Raw genomic sequence first — 20,065 nt, forward strand, 5'->3', positions numbered from 1 at the left:
ACTATTGTAATAAATTATAAAAAAATATTTAGTCAAATGTAATACTAATAATTGGTCCGTCATATTGTTTATTCGTAATAGCAAGGCAGGCGGGAAAACGGATCAGCTTATTGAAAACGTACGAATGCGCCTCCAACAACAGGAACTAAGACGATAATACTATATCAAACACTTTTTAAATCGAACCATAGCACTTTCGAGTATAATTTAGCGGTAGAAATATCTAATGACTGGTTGCACAAAGGCTTAACAAAAAAGTACGCAATAATTGCTTAATGGATGTCACTTCTACGGCATATATTGTTCATAGGTAACAATCTGAGGGCACGCGTGTCTAATTTAACATTATTCTTTCTTGTTTATGAATAATACGATTTAAATGGCGTGTTATTAATGATTTTAATGTTATATTCAACTTACGAGTGTTTTTTTATCATTATTACGAACCAGTAACATTTGTAAGGCTTATAATTTAAACGGTATACGGGTCAAAGAGTTATGTGAAGGACGCAAATCGATCCAGCGGTTCTATTCTATAAAATCTCACCTTGTAATCTCACTAGTGAAATGTTGAAGTGACTTGGTTAAGCTATTTTGATCGGTGTAGTCTCTAAATGTTATAATGATTATATCTAATGTCGCATATTACTTTATGAAGTTTCACGATCGTGTAGATTAATGGAATTTAAAAAACATGTCATCGACCTTTGAAAAAAGAATGTTTATATCAATGCACCGTACTCGTATTGGTCTGAATTTAATACGTAAACAATAATTAATTACTATCAATAATAAAAGAAAAAAACGTATTCCTATTTATCTGAATTTAAAACATAAACAATAGTATTTGAACAGTTAAAGTTTGCTTGTATTCACTTTCGCTTTAATATCTTACACGTCGATTTAGTTCCAATGACAATGCATTCTTATGATAAGCATAACCTGATTCTGCTCCCAGGATTTGCTCCATACGGACTCCTCCTTGACAACCACATAGACACTCTTTTTATACAAGATTATATAAACTTTTCTTTAATTAATTCACTTGAATACGATTTCCACAGACAAATTATACCAACGATTGCTTTATTTTCAAAATATAGACAAAATTTTTTTAGTTTTAGTTTGATTAGCAACATTTAAATCAAAAATATATTTGACGCATCAACATTACGTCTATGCCTATACTTCGTCTCACTCTCTCTTCGTGAAGAAATACACGCCAAATTATCTGTCTGTCCATCATCAGTCTTGATAGTTTCTAACAATGAAAAAAAATGTAATATTTTTTATAACAGTGCTTTCTGCGACTATATTATAACTGTAACATTCAAAATTGAGAAAAAAAAAATCTTTAAAAAATGAAGAAACACAAAAATATTCAAGACATCCACTCCGAAGGTAGACAATAAGATAAACAGCCGTAAAAGGTCCGCGTCCGAAACCGACGCACGTAGCTGTCACCGCTCGACGCCATATTAGGTGCGCGCGCGCAGCAAGAACTCAAGAATTCGTCTGACAAATCACCGGACAATTTGTTTGCTTAAGTACCAGATCCACAGGATGCCACTGAAAATTTCGCGCCATTATTAAAAAAAAAAAAAGTAGGATCTTTGTTACGATAAATTACGACTTTCCTTATTTAAATCAAGTCGGTTACACGACAATCTTAATACGTATAATTATTTTTACAACTCGAACTATTTATTGAATCCTCTGATTTGCTATATTTTTTTATAATAGGTATGTAAGTTAATTCACGTTGCAATTGTTCACTTTAATTTTTTTGTAAAATTATTAAAGCAATACCATCATGCCAAATAATTTATGTCGGTGATCATACCAAAAAAACATACAAATTTTCTGCTCCATCACGCAAATATAAATAAAATTCTATCCTCTATTTGTCAGTTTCGAACATGACGTACTTCCATTTCATTCATGACTTCATCAAAATCGACATTAGAATTGATATATTAATCAATTATAACAAATACATCACTACAACATCATAATTCAGCTGATGTTTTCGTACCAAGAATTGAGAAACCGTATTATCATTGAACACAGTAATCGCTGCGTAATTTCTAATTATCAGTTCGCACCTAAAGAAATCGTTCTACTATTTCAGAGAATTGATAGCTACGAGTATATGATACCAAAGTTGAAAACGTATGAAGCAAACAATGCGAATGATACTTAGAAGCGGAAAGATATCGTCGCATCAATCAGCCCAGCTCCATATAGAGAACGCCTTGAAATAAAACTTAGATCCATAGATTATATAATTGTATAGAAAGACAAAGTACGGTACACACATCATCAATATTTACATTGGAATAAGACTTGGCTATTGATCATGGGTGAGCATTTAAAATAACCGTTCTACCATAGAAGGTTGTAGAGCTCTCTTGAAATACCATTGTCGGATCGAATCGAGAATTCGCTGTATAAAATGTCCGATATAACCACATCACCGATTTGATAGACCGAACACTGACACAACGTCATGGTCGTCTTCGTTTTAATTTAAAGTCCCAAAGGTCCACTCTCAAAACTAGTTTTTATAGATAATATTAAAATTGAATACACGCTGGATGCAAGGTAAATAGTAATGTAGTACATATATAATAGAATATATGTAAACTAACAGCTCATTATGAGCGTCAACGTGAGCGAAAACCAAAAATAGTCTGCAACAAAAGCTCTACATACTGAGCTGAAATTTGACTTTTCATATATTATGATAATACATTATATACATACATACATATGTGCTCTGCAAAGTTCTATGTAAATAAATAATTTGCAATGATGATTTTAAACAAAGGATAGGTGTCATAAACCTTCACAACCTATTTGTCACGTCTATTTTTTCCTAAGTCTTCGATAAGTAGATGCGCGTACGCAACCGGCATGAAGCGACGTCGCGATATCTAGCGATTTATCGCAGGAAATATATTTGCAAGTGTAATAATGGTCGATACATGATCGGATACGCATGGAAAATTACTCTTTTCAAGTAAAACGACGCGTTACATGCGCAATCCATTTATGGTAACACCAGCTTTTATGTTACATTTGAAAAGTATTCTAAGAGTTCCGTTGTTAAATGAAAAAAACCATACGAAATAACTCAAATGGTGAATTAAATTTCATTGGTTAATTTCATAACGATAACAATTATTTTTGAATTATTGTTAAAATTGCATTTAGATTGCACTTAAGACGTATTATATGTACTTAATAAAGTACTTATTTATTATTGAATTGAAACATTTAAAATATTTTTTTGTAAAATTATTTTTTTTATAAAAATAAAAATTCAATTGAAACATCTAACAGACAAAAGATTGGCTAGACGCCGCCGCTGGCGTGGGAATGTCAACCAATAAAAATCAACAAAAAACTTAGACAACCAATAAAAAAGGCAACAATTACACGTTCGAACAAAATAAGAGCTTAGCTCGATTCCAAGTGATCCAATAAAGCATGTTCATCGAGTATGTTTGTATGTTGAATATTGTTATATTAATATCAGATTTGGTTAATATCTATGTTTTTTAGATAAGTGAACAAATCAAGCTTGACTGACTGACTTGACTTACTAATTGGCAATACAGTCAGTCAGTCCAAGCAGTCATACATGCATTCCATACGAATCTGACTGCTATCCTTTTCAATATACAAAAGCAATCTATGTGTCAAATTCTTTTCTAAATTGTGAACGATGGAAATTAGACCAATATATTCTTTATTATAGGTCGTCATAAAGCATACATTATTAATTACTTACGTCATTTTGATCCTACACCAACAGAATGATTTGGTTGACCTAACAAATTTGATGTTGTCATTTCTACAAACATAAACTCTACATCAATCAAAAGAATAGTTCGTAATTTCAAAAAAGATATCACTAATTATAAAATTTTGAAGAAATTTCATTTGACCCGTGAGACGTCGGGGCGGACGGTAGTGTGTCTGCGTGAGCAATGCCGCGGGTAATAGCCAGCTAGTTATAAATAAACGATGTGCGACGTGAGCAAAAACATCGCCTCGCGACATATCAGGTGAGCAATTATAAATCAATAAGTACCTTAAACGATATGTAGCCGAGGCAATACAGGCTGTATAAGATATTTATTTGTTAAACAATCAAACAATAAAGATTTAATAACACACTTAAAACATCTATAAGAATCAACTACGAAAATAGATTTAAGTAAATCGTATGACGGCCGACGAACCGTGATAACATCTTATCCGAATATTGTGGGTTCAAATGCAGACACACTTGAAACAATAAAAACGTGAACTTCCTAGATGTAATTCTAATTTAAATTGAAAAAAAAAATGTCAGTGTGGGCCACGTCTTCCAAGAAGACGACAAACTCGAAGTCCACCGAAGATGTTGCTGATGTTCAGTAAAAATATAAAATAACGCCACAATTTGTAAAAATAAAATGTAAAAAAAGGCACGGGCAACTGTGAACCCGTGGATGTTGTAAAGTAATAATAATAATAGATGTAATTCTACTACATATAAGTGACGGATCGCCAATCCATCTTCGAGGATTTTAGCAGATTCATTTCAGGTGAAAAGAGAATACTATTACTCAGCAGTGAGAGGCAAAGAGTCAATGTAATTTAAGTAAACGTAATTATCAGTTTGTCGCATTGATTCGACCACCAAATTAGATAACAACTACCGACTTGGACTGTAGTTCACAACTACATTCATTTATTACTTTCAAGGAAACATTCAATGGCAATTACAGCATTACAATAAACAAGAATACGAACATAAGTTTCCACTGATAATATAAACATAATCATTAAAAATGAACACATACAAAACATAAATCAAATCACATATGTAAAAACATTATACGATCAAATGAGATCATATGAAATTTAAAATTCAATCAGATATGAGATGGAGACTATTAATATAACATAAATTCAAAATAAAACTTTCATTAAAGTCATCCTGGCAAAACTAAAAAATAAATAATAGAATTAAATTAAACGATTCAGCAACAAAGAGATTAATTTAATTTTTGATCCATATTATCTTGGATCTATATGATCAATGTAATATATTAATACACTTTTACAATATTAAATTCTTAAAGGATACACACAGCCTGTAGAGCAGAGAATCCATCACTAATTCAGAACACGACGCGTTCACAAACAGAACAAAACTCCAAACAAATTGCCGCGTCAGCCTTTCGGTCCGTTTTTGCACTAATTCGGCATACCTAAATAAAAATTCCTTCTCCTCTTTAAGTGGTCACAAAAACCAAGTATGGTACACTTCGGCGAACGCGATCGTTGGAGATCTTGGAAAAAAGTCGAACTGAAAGCTAACCGCGATGTTATTCTTATATTGTAATTAATCGACGCCATATTGTAATTCTTCTTTCTAAGTTTATTAATGTTTCAATATATTTATATTAAACGTTTGATAAGGTATTCGGTATTTACTTTATGATGAAATTCATTGCCAAAATGGGCCAATGATTCAGTTTGTTGTATCAATTGCGTGTTCTAAACCCGAAATTCAATATATTTACACTGAATTATTTTGCGGCGTGGAATAGACTCCAAGCCTTGTCCTCTAAAGTAGAAGCATTCGCTATTAGGTGACTTACTTACTCACTTACATCTACAATAACAATAATTTGTGTTCCAAACATTCTTCCGCAGACTACGAGAATGAGAATAAGTTACAAACACCGCGGTTCTCTTAGAGGTTCGAAAGAGTAATTAGCTGAGCCTTAAAGTTAAAGTTAACTTAACAGAAACTAAGGTATAATACTTAATTTAATGACAAAAGTTTTCTCTATCTGATAAGAGTTATGAAAATTTGATAAAAAAAGATAAATTTTATCTGATATTCCAAAAATACCTTACTAGTAATATTGGAAAAATCTAAAATCTATCTTTTGCAGTTCAGTCAGACTATGGCTCGCCCTATTTTTTAGATACAAATAAACCTACCTAAATTGAATCACGAATAAATGTAGCTCAATACACTAACCAAGCAATATATTTCAGAACGTCCACTAAGAGTCAACCCCTTTCCCCGTGACATAGATAACTCCGTCCACAAATCGTAAAAGCGACCTTCTGACCTAATGGTGTGGCAACCCCATGATTGTATTCCTGACCCACTTGCAAATACCAACGCCTTTCACGGGGAATATTAATGGCGGACATGATAAATAACATCTTGATAAGGGAAGGACATTTGTAATACTGTGGAAAGTCACGACGCGGCCATTTTGATTAAAAGTAATACGTCAAGTAAAGTTCAGAAACATAAAAATATAATTAATTAATTTTCATGTAATGATTTATTTTTTGCATTTAAAAATGATAATGAAATGAAGTCATGCATCAAAATTCACACACGCTGCTATAACGCTGGATGCTTTCCATCGCCACTAAACACGAGATGAATTAAAAACACAAATTAAGTACATGAAAATTCAATAGTACTTGCTCGGGTTTGAACAAACTACGGGTAGTATTTACGAATACTAGCCACTAGGTTATGGTCGGCTCTTGGTGTTATGAAATGAGTCCTATTAAATAATATACGAGATAAATATTGTAGTTTGAATTTATTAATAATCAGTAAACCATTTAGCCTGTATTGTAACTGCATACAGGAATACTTAGTATTGTTGTGTTCCGGTTTAAAGTGTGAGTGAGCCATTGTGACTATAGGAATAAGAAACATAACATCTAAGTTCCATATGATGGTGACGCAATGACGTTGTATATAGATCGTTACCATTTTTATATAAATAAAAACCAACTACTCAATATAACTGTGCTATTCTGTAAGAACTCGGCTTACGACGATACATTTTGTTATGTTACACGCATCTTACACGTGTCTTTAAATGTTATAATTATTTAATGTACCATTGGCGCATATCACTTTCTGACATTTAACGATTTTCGGTGGTGAGTTTAGTTTGTTCTTTCATAATAGTCATGCTGTATTTCAAAATATTGTACGTTAATAATTATAAAATAAATCAAATCTTTTTGCCAATTCTAATTCTGTGTTTATTAATTCGAAACCTACGTTCAATTCAATTGGCTAGCCTTGCTTTAGGCTTCCTGCAAACAGTCCCAATATATTCCGCGATTTTTTACCGGAATGTGTCTTTTTTTTATATAGCGTAAAATAAAGATTTCGCATAATTCACATAACTTATTTCTATATGACAAACATATATCTCATTGTGACAATCGTATATAAATGTCAATAATAATTGTCTCTCATTAATTTTACATTTCTATAAAATATTTTCATCTGTAATAAATTCTAGTATAAGCCTCACTTATTAATGTATATTTTTTTGCATAAGATTGTAATGTCTTAATAGGCAAAGGTAAAATTATATACATTCTTAATTTATGTAATAATAAATATTACGCTAAGATAAAAATAAATTAATAATATAATATAAATAAAACTCCATATAAAACCTTACCTCGTTTTTTTTGTTAAAAAACGTTAATGTGCGATTCATATTTCTTTACAAACATATTAAGATAAAAAGCACAACTTCAATGTACGTACGATTCTATCAAAAGATATTGTAATTTAAAAAAAAATAAGAAACACAACGAATCTGAAAACTTGATATGTCAAGTTGAGTTGTAATATATTTACATATCATTTGAATAAAATATAGTATGTAATTTGATTGCCATTAATAAAATGATTATTAAAAGTGATTACTTATACTCCCTCCCACACACACAGACACATACACACACACTCTCATATTAATTCATGTCATTCCTTGTAAATCGTAATTACATAAAAACATTTTTCAATCGCAATTGATTTTAAAATGCACAAATGTATCTAATATTATTAAACATACTTTATTTTCTTGATATGATAAGCGCTTATAGTTCACTCAAATATAACTCAATAAACCAAAAGATATCTATGAAAGGCATGAACAATGTGAAATGTGTTGACCTTTCGTCTAAAAGCCATCATCCTCCAATCAGTTCACGACGTTGGGTGTAACAGGAAGGGTGCAGCCAAGACCCATAAACTTTATAGGTCACTATAACAATGTTTATGGGGTCATGAGACACCATAAACTAACAGCGGTGTCGCAGCGTCTAACGAGTTTAGGAGATATGAGGTTTATCAAAGCATAGATGTAAAATTATATAAGAGAGAACAGTTGTTCAAAGGTTTTGTTTCTTTGAATTAGTATTCATAAAAAATCTGGTTTAAGACATTAACCAGTTTTAAAATACCACTGGATTATTCCGGCGGGGACACTTTAGATTGCTATCAAATTATATCTATACATTCTCACAGGGTTATGTCGCTACATATATAATACAAGCTTTATCGCGCGATTTCACTCGTTAAATACTGCCTAAAATTCCACTGTAAGTTGTAGCTAATTCTAATCGAACGAGTACAGTAAACAAACCTTAGATTTATGTATAATTACATGCGTTTTACTAATAGCTCTGCTATATCATGCACAAATAATTCTTGATTAATATATATTTATTATAACACAACACTTTCGCACTGAACTAATTATATCTACTTTAATTTTACTTCCAAAGTTCCGAGATATGAACTTCGCGAACATTCGAAAAGTCACTTTTTCGGGAATTCCATATCAAAGATTTATTCAAGCTCTTGACCAATGTCATCGCTTCAATAGGCTAGTTGACAAAATTTGGAAATTAGTTTAAAACTATAGCTTAGCATCTATTTCACCCCAAAAATATACTATTTTAAGAAAAATAGGTTTTTTATGTTAGTATTTTGAGTTTTTAGAAATGAACTTGAAATTGACCGCGAAAAAGGCCAAGACTGTCATGGCGTCTTGAATGACGTCACACCTCGCGAAACAGCCGTGTTTGAGTATGACAGTCAATTGTGTTTTTTAATAAATAATGAATTCCTCGTATTATAAATACTGTATGGTGCCCCAATGTGAAAGTACAATGATAAAAACGCCAGACAAATTATTCATATACGTACCAAACAATAAATAAATACGAATAAAGTGCTTAAAAATGGCATGGAGGCAAGATGCTCTTATTTTGTCAACTAATTCCACAATTTATTTCTGTGAAGATCATTTCGATGTAAGTATTAAATACAACTTTATATATCTAGTTATAAATGTATCGTAAAAGAAATGAATTTAGCAAATATAATATATTACACATAACCTATAAAATGTTAGGACTAGAATAGGACTTTATAATTTGTTTGAGTTAAAATATTATTTTCGTTTTATAAAATGTAATAATTCAAACTCTTCTTATGTTTTTAGTTGCCAAATGATATGACTAATTATACAGGGTATCATATTATGGGTAAAGACACAAGTGCGCATGAAACCAGGTTGTATACCAACGAAGTTCGAATGCCAAGAAGATATATGTTGAAAAAACAAAGTTTGTCAATAATCGCAGAGTGTTTGAAAGATCCAGAACCAAGTAGTACCCCCAGTTTATCTGCCATAATGATAATTGATAGCAACAACGTAGCGTTCCGCGCTTGTTTCGCGAGGTGTGACGTCACGCAACTCTGATTGGTGTTTAATGTCACGTGATTAAATGCCTCATTTTGTCGATTTTATTTTCCAAAAATATAATTAATCTTTTATTATTTTTGTAGAAAAGTTGTTTTTTTATTTACTAATTATCATGGTTAATCATTAGAAACTCAAAGCCATCCGATTTATTATTAGTGGAAACAAGCCTATTCGGTCTCATATGTTGTTTGTATCTTTACTCGTCTTGTGATTGTAGTCTATAGCTTTAGCTTGTAACTATAGAGTGCGTACGTAATATGCCTTATAAAGAGATAAAATTTGTTTGTTTGTTGTAAGTAATCTTCGGAACTAATGATCTAATTCTAAACAAAAATCTCTGTTGGAAAGTTACAAATATTCTGATTCTGACTGTTATAGGGTATAAATTAGATTGATATCATATCATTTTCTTTATTAAGTTGAACATGTGACAAGTCGGTGCAGGCTAAGTATATATCTTAGGTAGTTTGCTAGTCTCTGTTGAGATTGGCCGTATTGTCGTAATCAGTCAGGTACATAAGCATTGTTGATAGCAAAGATGCAATACAAGATACTTACAACAATAGGTCCGTTCCTGCCGGTGCTCGTAAGCGTGGCTCCGAACCACTGGTTCGATTTCTGATCGATCTGTCTGTGCGCGCTGTCCACGTTGTTATCTATAAAAGAAAATATAATGTTAAAATTTTTAACAACTTTTGTAAATATATAAATGACATGATTAAAATTGTTTTTAAAAATTCAATATGAATTAAAACAGAACCAAAATAATATAATGTTGTATTTAACCTACATATAATAGAAAGACACTAAATTGTTATTTGAAATCCCATGTGAATTAAAACAGTAACAAAAGAGGTTTACATAATGTATTAAACCTATGTATAATAAAAAGAGACAGAGCGAAAGAGGAAGAAGGAAAATAGTCGCATAAAGCTTTTTCCTAACGTGACGATTTTTCCCAGTTCAAAATAACTTAATAAATGTATTTATTTGTCAAACTAGAATATATTATAGCAATCATTTTGTTTAAGTTAAATATTAAATAAAATAAGAGAGAACTATTTGCTTATGACGTCGATGAAGTCCGCTCTGAAAACCTGTATTGCGGCTCTATATTTTACTAATTACAATACTGATGACTATGATATTATTTATATCGTAATGTTTATATACCATATATCTCGAAATCGAAATAAATAGAATAAATTATTTGAAAAATAGTTAATAAAAATTAAACAATGTAACAGCTTGAGAATGTTATATTACTTGTTAAGTCCTTATTTAATAAGTCCTTATTTCCCTGGGAGAAGGTTTGGAGCTTATACCACCACGCTACTCTAAAGTGGTTATTGTTGGTAGTGTATTGGTTTATTAGAGTATATTTTTGCATTAGCAGCCTGTAAATTTCCCACTGCTGGGCTAAGGCCTCCCCTCCCTTTAAGGAGATGGTCTGGAGCATATTCTACCACGCTGCTCCAATGCGGGTTGGTGGAATACACATGTGGCAGAATTTCGTTGAAATTAGACACATGCAGGTTTCCTCACGATGTTTTTCTTCACCGCCGAGCACGAGATGAATTATAAACACAAGAAAACTCAGTGGTGCCTGCCTGGGCTTGAACCCGAAATCATCGGTTAAGATGCACGCGTTCTAACCACTGGGCCATCTCGGCTCAAGTATATTTAGAGAGTCAAAAATGATAACGTTGCAATACTAATTAAATCCGGCTTCACAAATATTAAAAGCCAAGCCCAATCACTTAGGGCTCGCAAGTCGCAGGGTGCTGGGACATTAGCTTATTAATGATCGCCTTCGTACAACTGACACGTGACGTCATTTACTCATATCCGACTTCCGGTGACTCAATAGATAAGTAGAGTATGACTTAAGGTGTACAAAGTCGTGAGTATCATAATCACAGTGCAAAAAAAAAATATATTTTTTTAATTTATTAATTTTCCTTTTTTTGTAACGTTATGTCTCGAATGCTTCTCCGTAAGATAAGATAAATATATACACACACATATATATATTCTTTTATATATATTATATCTTACCTGCTAACTGTGGCTATTTATTTTTTGTGACATATTTAATTAATAAATAAATAAAATACGAGTAGAGTAGGTCTTCTCAGCCCAACAGTAAGACACATGCAAGTTTTTACATTGTATAGTATCATAAACGCAATGTCCACTTGGTATAACTTATTCTCCATTATTGATATACGTGGATATATAATCCACCAGATCACAACCCCATACTCTGGCGCTATTCTAATAACTCCACTCTTATTTGTCTATGAGGTGTAATGTCACGATGCACGACGAAGTGATTCATTGGGAAAACACGCTCCGAAGCAATTTCAATATTTACTCGACTTTCATTGACTATAAACGTTAGTCATCGAATTTGTGTTCCACCGGTATATTTGATAGTTTTTATTGCCTCGGTCAGAGCAATGGTTGTTTGAAATGTTAACTTTGGTTAGAAGTTATTTAACAAAAGTATTATACAGAACAAGTACTATATTTAAAAGAAATAGTGAAATATACCTTAAACAATATATCAAAATAATACGAAAAATACTATACTGTATTGTTTGTATCATAGAGTTTATCAGATATTATAATTTTTTAAATTTAATAATAATCCTATTAAAGACATGATAAAAAAAAATAATAACAACACGTCCACAGACTATAAATAAAGCAATACAAATGAATCGATTGTATGCTTTCGAGATACTCGGTAGCTCAAATATGGCGACTGACAAATGACGGGTATTACGAGTGTATAAAATACAATGTTCCGCATTAAATCAGAAGATGCCGCTAGCTCCGCCCCGTGTTGGTTTTGTTCTCAGCGCCACCCGAAAGTTATTAAGTTAGCCACCCATTACTAGCTATGATATAATTACATTCCACGAAAAATATTCTCGTCTCGTCTACAAGAAGTCTCGTGAACAAGACATTCGTATATAATGTCGAAATATCGAGCTCCACTAAATAAAAATAAAAAACATGGTAAATATCCCGTTTTAAATACATAATGATAGTAATAATATATAATGTCTTGAATAAAAAGACACAATGAGATAAATTAACTAAGTTTGAGGACAATTTAATGAAAACAACAACAAAATATAAGTTGAAATAGTTTTATAAGAAACTGTATTCAATAAGAACGAAATACAGAGGGAAAGGGTACCTGTGGGAGATATAACGCTTACTTGACGATTTCTGCCAGTTCACTGTCCACTGTAAGCCGCGTTATAGAAATTCGTTTCAAAAAAACTTAACCGCAGAGTTCCGTTTTGAACCAGTAATCGTTTTTAACAATTATTTTATAATCAATTTTAATGAATGTGCATAGTTATGTATGCATAAGCAAATCAAAATTATGGAGCGTCAATAGTGCAATTGTTTACGACCATGCGATGTAAAAACTTGCAAGTTCGATCCTTACCCCTTTTGCTGTTGTCGTCGCCACTCCCAGCACAGGATAGCTTCGAGATTGAGATTATAATTAAGAATGAGATGATTGAAAATGAGATTTTTTTAGTAGCTCCTCCAACAGTGAACCCATAAAGTCACTAAAAACGTGTTCAAAACGCAACTCAAAAATAACTAATTTAAATCAGTTTTTCGTGTTTCACGGGGAGTAGGGGGTATAAATGTATCGAATCTGCCCCTCCCTGGACGGAAATTTCAATTAAATATTTATTCAATAACTTTTTTATTTATTCACATAATAACTTATTAAAAAAATACTTAAAATGTCAGTAATCATAAAGAGAAATAATAATTCACAATACGATACAACGATAAACTTCGGAAGTGTTCTGAAAATGTATCCGGGTGTCTATTGTAGAAATATTTGTATTGGAGTATAAATATATGAACATAGTTCATAATTAGAACTAAATTATATTCTGCTATTTTATGAGCGATTCAAGCGTAGCATTTTAGAGCAACGCATCGCTTTAATCGCAATGTATCACCGGCATTAAACTTGATTTTTATCGCAAACCTTTAATGGAATACCTTATACGGTCCACTTGGAGTAAATTATAGTCCACCCTTATTGTTCCTGTCGTTATCTCTCTTAAGAAATTATAAGAGTACAAAGTGAGAAGGCTGTATGCGTGTACATGGTGTTGATAAAAGAGTAGATTAAATTTATTAATTGTAAAAATTCAACATTTAAAATGAAGACGTAAAGAACATTACAAGCATAGTTATCTTTAAAAAAACATAATATTTAAGCAATACGCATATCTTTTCTTGTTATAAAATATTTCATATTTGTATTCCTTAGACACACGATGTGAATAATATTGACATAAGAAGGGACTAAATTTTGATCGTCTGTCTTCTGTATATCGTGTTGTGTTTGTACGTATGTTCGTGACCGATTCTTTCGCATGTCTGGAAGTTAAATGTTGTTGTAATACGATTTTGAAACCGTTTTAATGGACAAGCAAAAGGGTAATGAACACCTGATCGATTTGAGTCAAAATTAAGTTTTTATCAATAAAACAAACCGGAACACAACAATAATAAGTATTGGCGGTAGAATATAAGATGTGCCTGTGGTACCTACCCAGATGGGCTTGCACAAAACCCTACCATCACGTCAATGGTTCATTTATCTGCCTTCATAAAAAATACTAGTACACAAAAAATTTGTCATAACGTAAACATAAATAATTTGCACAGAATAAAATTAAAATATTTTTTTTTTACATTTTTTTATTCCGAAATAATTCATAGTACTTCTTCACCTTTAATAACTTCATCATTCCGTGATATTGTCCAATAAAAACTTTATCGTACACAACCCTAAGATTGAACTAGCAATTATATTATTATTAGGACACGCACGATGATATGGTTCAGTGAAAAATAGTCATGGCGACGTGCCATGTCGCTTGGGATACTGTGTCAATTGCCAATCAGTGAACAATTACTACCCCAACATGCTATGGCTTATTATTGAAAACAAGAAATAAAATAAAGTCATACGCCTCAATTCAATTGGATTCCTTTCAATCCAACCGACGTCTTCGTTTATTTGACGTTTAAGACATTCGTTTTTTGAAGTGACTATTAATACATAGTATAAAACAAAGTTTACAACTACGCAACGGATTTTAACGCAGTTATCATCAAGCAGAGCATAAGGAAGGTTTATATGTACGATACGTGCTTATTATGAGAGAGAAAAGCCGAGCAAACCCAGTTTCAAAAAAACATAATTATATTTTTGACCTTTATTCTTCAATATTAAACTTCTTGTATCCGTTTGCAGCTACGACGACTAATGTTTGTATAAAATCTTAAGCTGTAAGTTTTTTTAAATATTATATAGGTCACTTGATGGTAAGCGGTCACCACCGCCCATAGACAATGGCGCTGTTAGAAATATTAATCATTCCTTACATCGCTAATGAACCGCCGACCTTGGGAAATAAGATGTTATGTCCCTTGTGCCTGTAGTTACATTGGCTCACTCACCTAATACTGGAACACAACAGTACTGGGTACTGCTGTATCGCGGCAAATTTATTTCTTTAAATTTAAAATAGGAAAGTAGTTTGGCAAATAGACCACCTGTTAGTAAATTATTACCATAAATTTTATTACCATACGAACTTTACTAGGTATTCAACGAATTTATTTCAAACATGCAAACATATTACTAAAGTTTTTTTTTTTTAATAAATAATGATGTAACGATCATTTAATTGAGAACCCATACCGTGAATGGAACATTAAACATCGAAACCCCCTAAATGTATTGTTGCATAGCACTTCTCTTAAAACAAAAACAAAACGAACATATGATCATTAATACATTTATTACAAATGTTCATTGACCACGTAATTTACATATATTGTAATATCAATCTTATAACCACATAGATAATATCTATAATGCCATGCATTCTAACAGGTGAGGGTTACACCCTTCACGCTATGGATAATTAGGTAGAATGCAGTCCCATTTTACAGTTCAATGATGTCGGAAAATACAAGAATCGACATAAATTAATGATTCATAATTGTTTATGTTTATGAACATCACTATGTTCATAAAAATTATGAACATCACTTTAATAAGTTTAAACAAAGATACTTAATTTTCTCGTTTTAAATATCGGTTTTTCTATTGGTTCTGTAACAAAATCCATTGAATGTTTCGCAAGACGGCATTTTTCATAGACATATTGCAATTATTTTATAATATACATGTACATATATATAGGTAAACGTAAGGTAGCGTAATACTAATTTGATAAATATTCAGGCAGAACGCAGTGCTAAGAAAAAACACTGCCTTTTTACGCATTTTTGTAACACAACATTCTTATCACATGTGTCTTCTTCGTGTTAAATTTGCATGATAAAAATTCTGCTGCGTGGAGTAAAAAATCGCGCGGTGTAATTTCACATTGTGTGCTTAGCCTAATAGCAGCACATGTCATCATTCAATCTATAGTAGAATTAGTAATAAAAGAAAAAAAGCCCACATTTAAAAACTATAATGAGTATTCTTAATGTATGTATTTTATAAACAAATATAAATTCATAGTATGTAGACTATGAATTTTTATATTTAAAAACACGTGTTGGTATAGAAGAATGCTTAATATATACTCGAGAAAAAATAAAATTTATATGTAAAGTTTTAACGCCCGGTTCGTATATTTAAAGAATCATTATTGTATATCATAAATTTGGTTTTGAGTATCGAGACGTTACAGTTCCGTATAAGGGTTTTCGTCAAAACTAACGTCCTGTTTTTTTACAGGCGATTCTTATTCGTTTCTTGAATATTTTAAGCAAACATGTCGCAATTTGTAAAAAATATTATCACGATGTATGTAAACGAAACAAGATAAGCACATGTATCAACTTGAACGAAAGTTTGAATCACAGAAAACTGCAAAGGACACTGTCCAGTTTCCACAAGCTCTACCCTTTACTGAAACTTATTTGAGCATATATAATAATATGTGTAACATATATTACTATTATTTAAAACAATTCCTCAAATAATAATAATAATAATTATTCATCTAAATTTTGTTTACGTCCTAAAAGGAAAATATCTTCAGCGTAATGCTTGCGTAAATTACACTGATGGTGGCGAATAACGTCAATTATAAACTATGATACATTAAATATAAATCAATAATATGTATAAGTACATAAAGAATGATGAATTTCGACTACAGACTACGCAAAAGCGGGGTCAGTAGGCGCGTTTGTAGTATACAAATAGCCGGACTAATGTTTATATGAAGGGAGAAGCCGAACATTGTCACTATCCTGGTCGGAGAAAAACATGTTTTTTTTTTCTTTTTGACATTTGTTCTTCAATATAAAACTTGTATTTGAACGCTCCTTGTATCCCTGTGCAGCCGGGGCGACTAATATTTATATAAAATCTTAAACAGTTGTTTTTTTTTTCATATTATATAGGTAGGCAGACGAGCACATGGGCCACCTGATGGTAAGTGGTCATCACCACCCATAGACAATGGCGCTGGCTCAATAGGCGCGTAAGTAAGTATAATGTCTATTTGTATAGAAAAATTAGTCAAGAATCTCGGTTTGAGTTTGGCAGGGCATTTTGTACAATAAAGTTTTGTTTATTTTTTTAGCAAACCACGTTTGTGTTTCATTTAGTCCGATACTCAAGCAAGCGTTGGCCTCAGGATACCACAAGATACTAATTTTGGACACGAGAAAAGGAAAATACAATGAAGGAAGGAACAACGATTTTGTATATGGAGCAGGATATTTTATATGTAATTTGGAATCACTGTCAAAATAAATATCATTTATATTTACATTGCAAGAAATTAAGAAGATCTTTGTTACATATTATTGAATTCACTTTTATTGCTTTAGCTATAAGTTTGTAACATATAGTATATTTTTAAATTAGTTGCCACTTATCATCCTCCCGACTATATATTTGCATATAAAACAACAACAGTCATCTCATGAAGTTTTGCTGAAGTAAAAATAATAATATTCTTTTGCAGAAAGTTAATCGAAATAGAAATCAATGAGTACTTAGAACCCCATAAACATGTAACAATCCCCTTTAGTAGTGAATAAATCAACCTACCTCATCAATCTGGTCCCAATTGAGCTTACGAATTGAACGAATTGGCCCGGAGTCCGGGCTCCTGACCACTTATTGCTAATTGATCCTAATACTGAGGTCGCCAACATTCTTACGTTTATAGAAATCCGATCCTTATTCGTTTACGTTAAGCGTAATTATCGCATAAACTAATTTCGTATATTTGTTCTAATTGTTCCAGCATCGGGGATCATGTAAGATATTATTTATAGGATAATAGATCGTAAAGCAACTGTAATAAGGGTTTTTATTGAATGGTGCATAATCTGGGTTGACGGTTGGCAAATAAATTCTTTGTTTATATTTATTTAGTTTGACCAAATTGAAATAATATTAAATGGCTAAAGATAACGGAATCTATAACTAGAAGTGGTCATCTCAGTGATCTCATCTAAATAGTTCAAGTTGCCAATATCGAACTTGCAAAGTCTTTAGTGCTGTTTTGTTTTTAGTTCTTTTATTAAATAAATAAATAGAAAACACATTATGCTCAGATATCTCGATAATTTAAAAAAAAAAAAACAAAAGTAGAGGACTCTTGACGGTTATTAATTGGAAAATAATCAAAGTTAAACATTATATATAAATAGATATACAACATAGGTATTTTGATATTTATAATAAAATTACACTGAGTGAGATAGTTGTTCACAATTATAACCCACAATTAATAGAAATTAAATTTATTACAAAAAAATGGACGCATTGAGTGATTTTTTTTAGCTACTCGATTGACAGAAAAAGTTTTTGTACTACTTATGTTCTTTAACATACAAAAATACAGTATTCATCTCCATTGAATATCTTTACGACGACATGCAAACTATCTTGATTCTATCAACTAACAAGAATATAATAATAGTTGCCGAAATGAGTCGAAAACATTTATTCGGTCGTAAAGCTACGCGTCCTGAGTCGTGATGTATGATGATGCGGATTTAAATATATGTATAGGCAACATGTCGCTCTTCACACCGACCGAAGACTTCAATTAGAAGACGCCCTGCGATAATGTGTCAGGCAGACGAATACTCGTGAGCTATTTAGTCCTTACATACATTAAACAATTGGAGAACTTCTTATTTTTCAAATAAATAGCTAATGAACTGGAGATCAACTTAAGTTCGTATGTAAAATATTTGAATTTTCCAGGAATACTTTAAAATTAATATATACCAATACAATATATAACATTTCGTTTATTTTCATCTGCTTTTTCGTTACTATTGAAAGAAATTAACTTCAACATAAAAACATGCATTAATATGGGACTGTTTGAACTTTTAACAACATTTTGCTCTAACAGCAGAAACAAGCATGGCCTGTTTCTAGTATTTACCTCAGAATACACGAAAGCAAAACCAAAGATAGAAACTTCAACTTATCCGTTATAAAACGGAATTGAAACCCTTCATTATGAACCCAATTTACAACGAGACAAACAGTTACTCGCTTGCCTACCGTCTTCAATTACATCGCAAATATTAATCATAAACAAATGTACAAATTTTACTTGAAGCGTATGTTTTGGCCACTTCAGTCCACTTCAGAACTGGTTACGATCAAATTTAGCCAATAGCCAATGTTTGCCCAACCTTTGTGGGCTGATGTTTGTTAGCACGTGACTTGTATTTGGGGAAGTAAAGATACATAACGGCTGTTAAGGTAAGGGTAACCGTGATCACGAATCTCTCATTTCAATAATTATATTAAACATACACTTACAACTGTTTCCGTAAGATTTAATTTTATTTATATGAATATCAATCAATATTAAAAAATAGATGGAGATTCATCAGCTCTTGGTAATGACTAGGTCTGCAATATTTCATACGTTTTCCGACCTACCACAGTTTTACCTACTGTGGCCGTATTAACACTGGCTCATTAATAATTTAAGTTGGGCTGCAACACAATCCATTGTCCCTTAGGCAGAATAAGTAAAGGTCAATGTGTAACACACTTAAAAAAAATAAAAATTAAAGCATTTATGTTGATATTCAGAGTTAGATACTAAGCAACATCTGTGGACTAATTTTTATCATTTGACATTTGAATATCGAAAACTATCCCATCATTCGATTTTCGAAAAACGATTGCCAAATAAATGAAAACGAAATCTTTTCCTATTGCATTTTATATACATAGGCGAGGTATTTTGGCAGTTCGTCTACGATGTTGATGTCGCCTGTAAAGTGATGACATATATGAGACCAATCGGTTTAAAATTTTGAAGAATCTTCGATCTTACGATTCGGATTAGGTCACTGATATAAAGAAT

The 20,065-nt window shown here is 31.8% G+C and overlaps 1 protein-coding gene across 5 annotated transcripts in view; it reads right to left on the reverse strand.

Moving 5' to 3' along the window:
• Window positions 1–20,065, reverse strand: part of LOC125064952 (integrin alpha-PS2) — a 101,233-nt gene that overhangs the window by 33,482 nt on the left and 47,686 nt on the right. For all 5 annotated transcript variants that reach the window (XM_047672283.1, XM_047672282.1, XM_047672280.1 and 2 more), the window contains exon 3: window positions 10,179–10,276. In XM_047672283.1, coding sequence (XP_047528239.1) covers window positions 10,179–10,276 — 98 coding nt within the window. The remainder of the gene's footprint in view (window positions 1–10,178; window positions 10,277–20,065) is intronic.

Source organism: Vanessa atalanta, chromosome 6 (assembly GCF_905147765.1).
Source record: "Vanessa atalanta chromosome 6, ilVanAtal1.2, whole genome shotgun sequence".
In the NCBI taxonomy this organism is placed as follows: Eukaryota; Metazoa; Arthropoda; class Insecta; order Lepidoptera; family Nymphalidae; genus Vanessa; species Vanessa atalanta.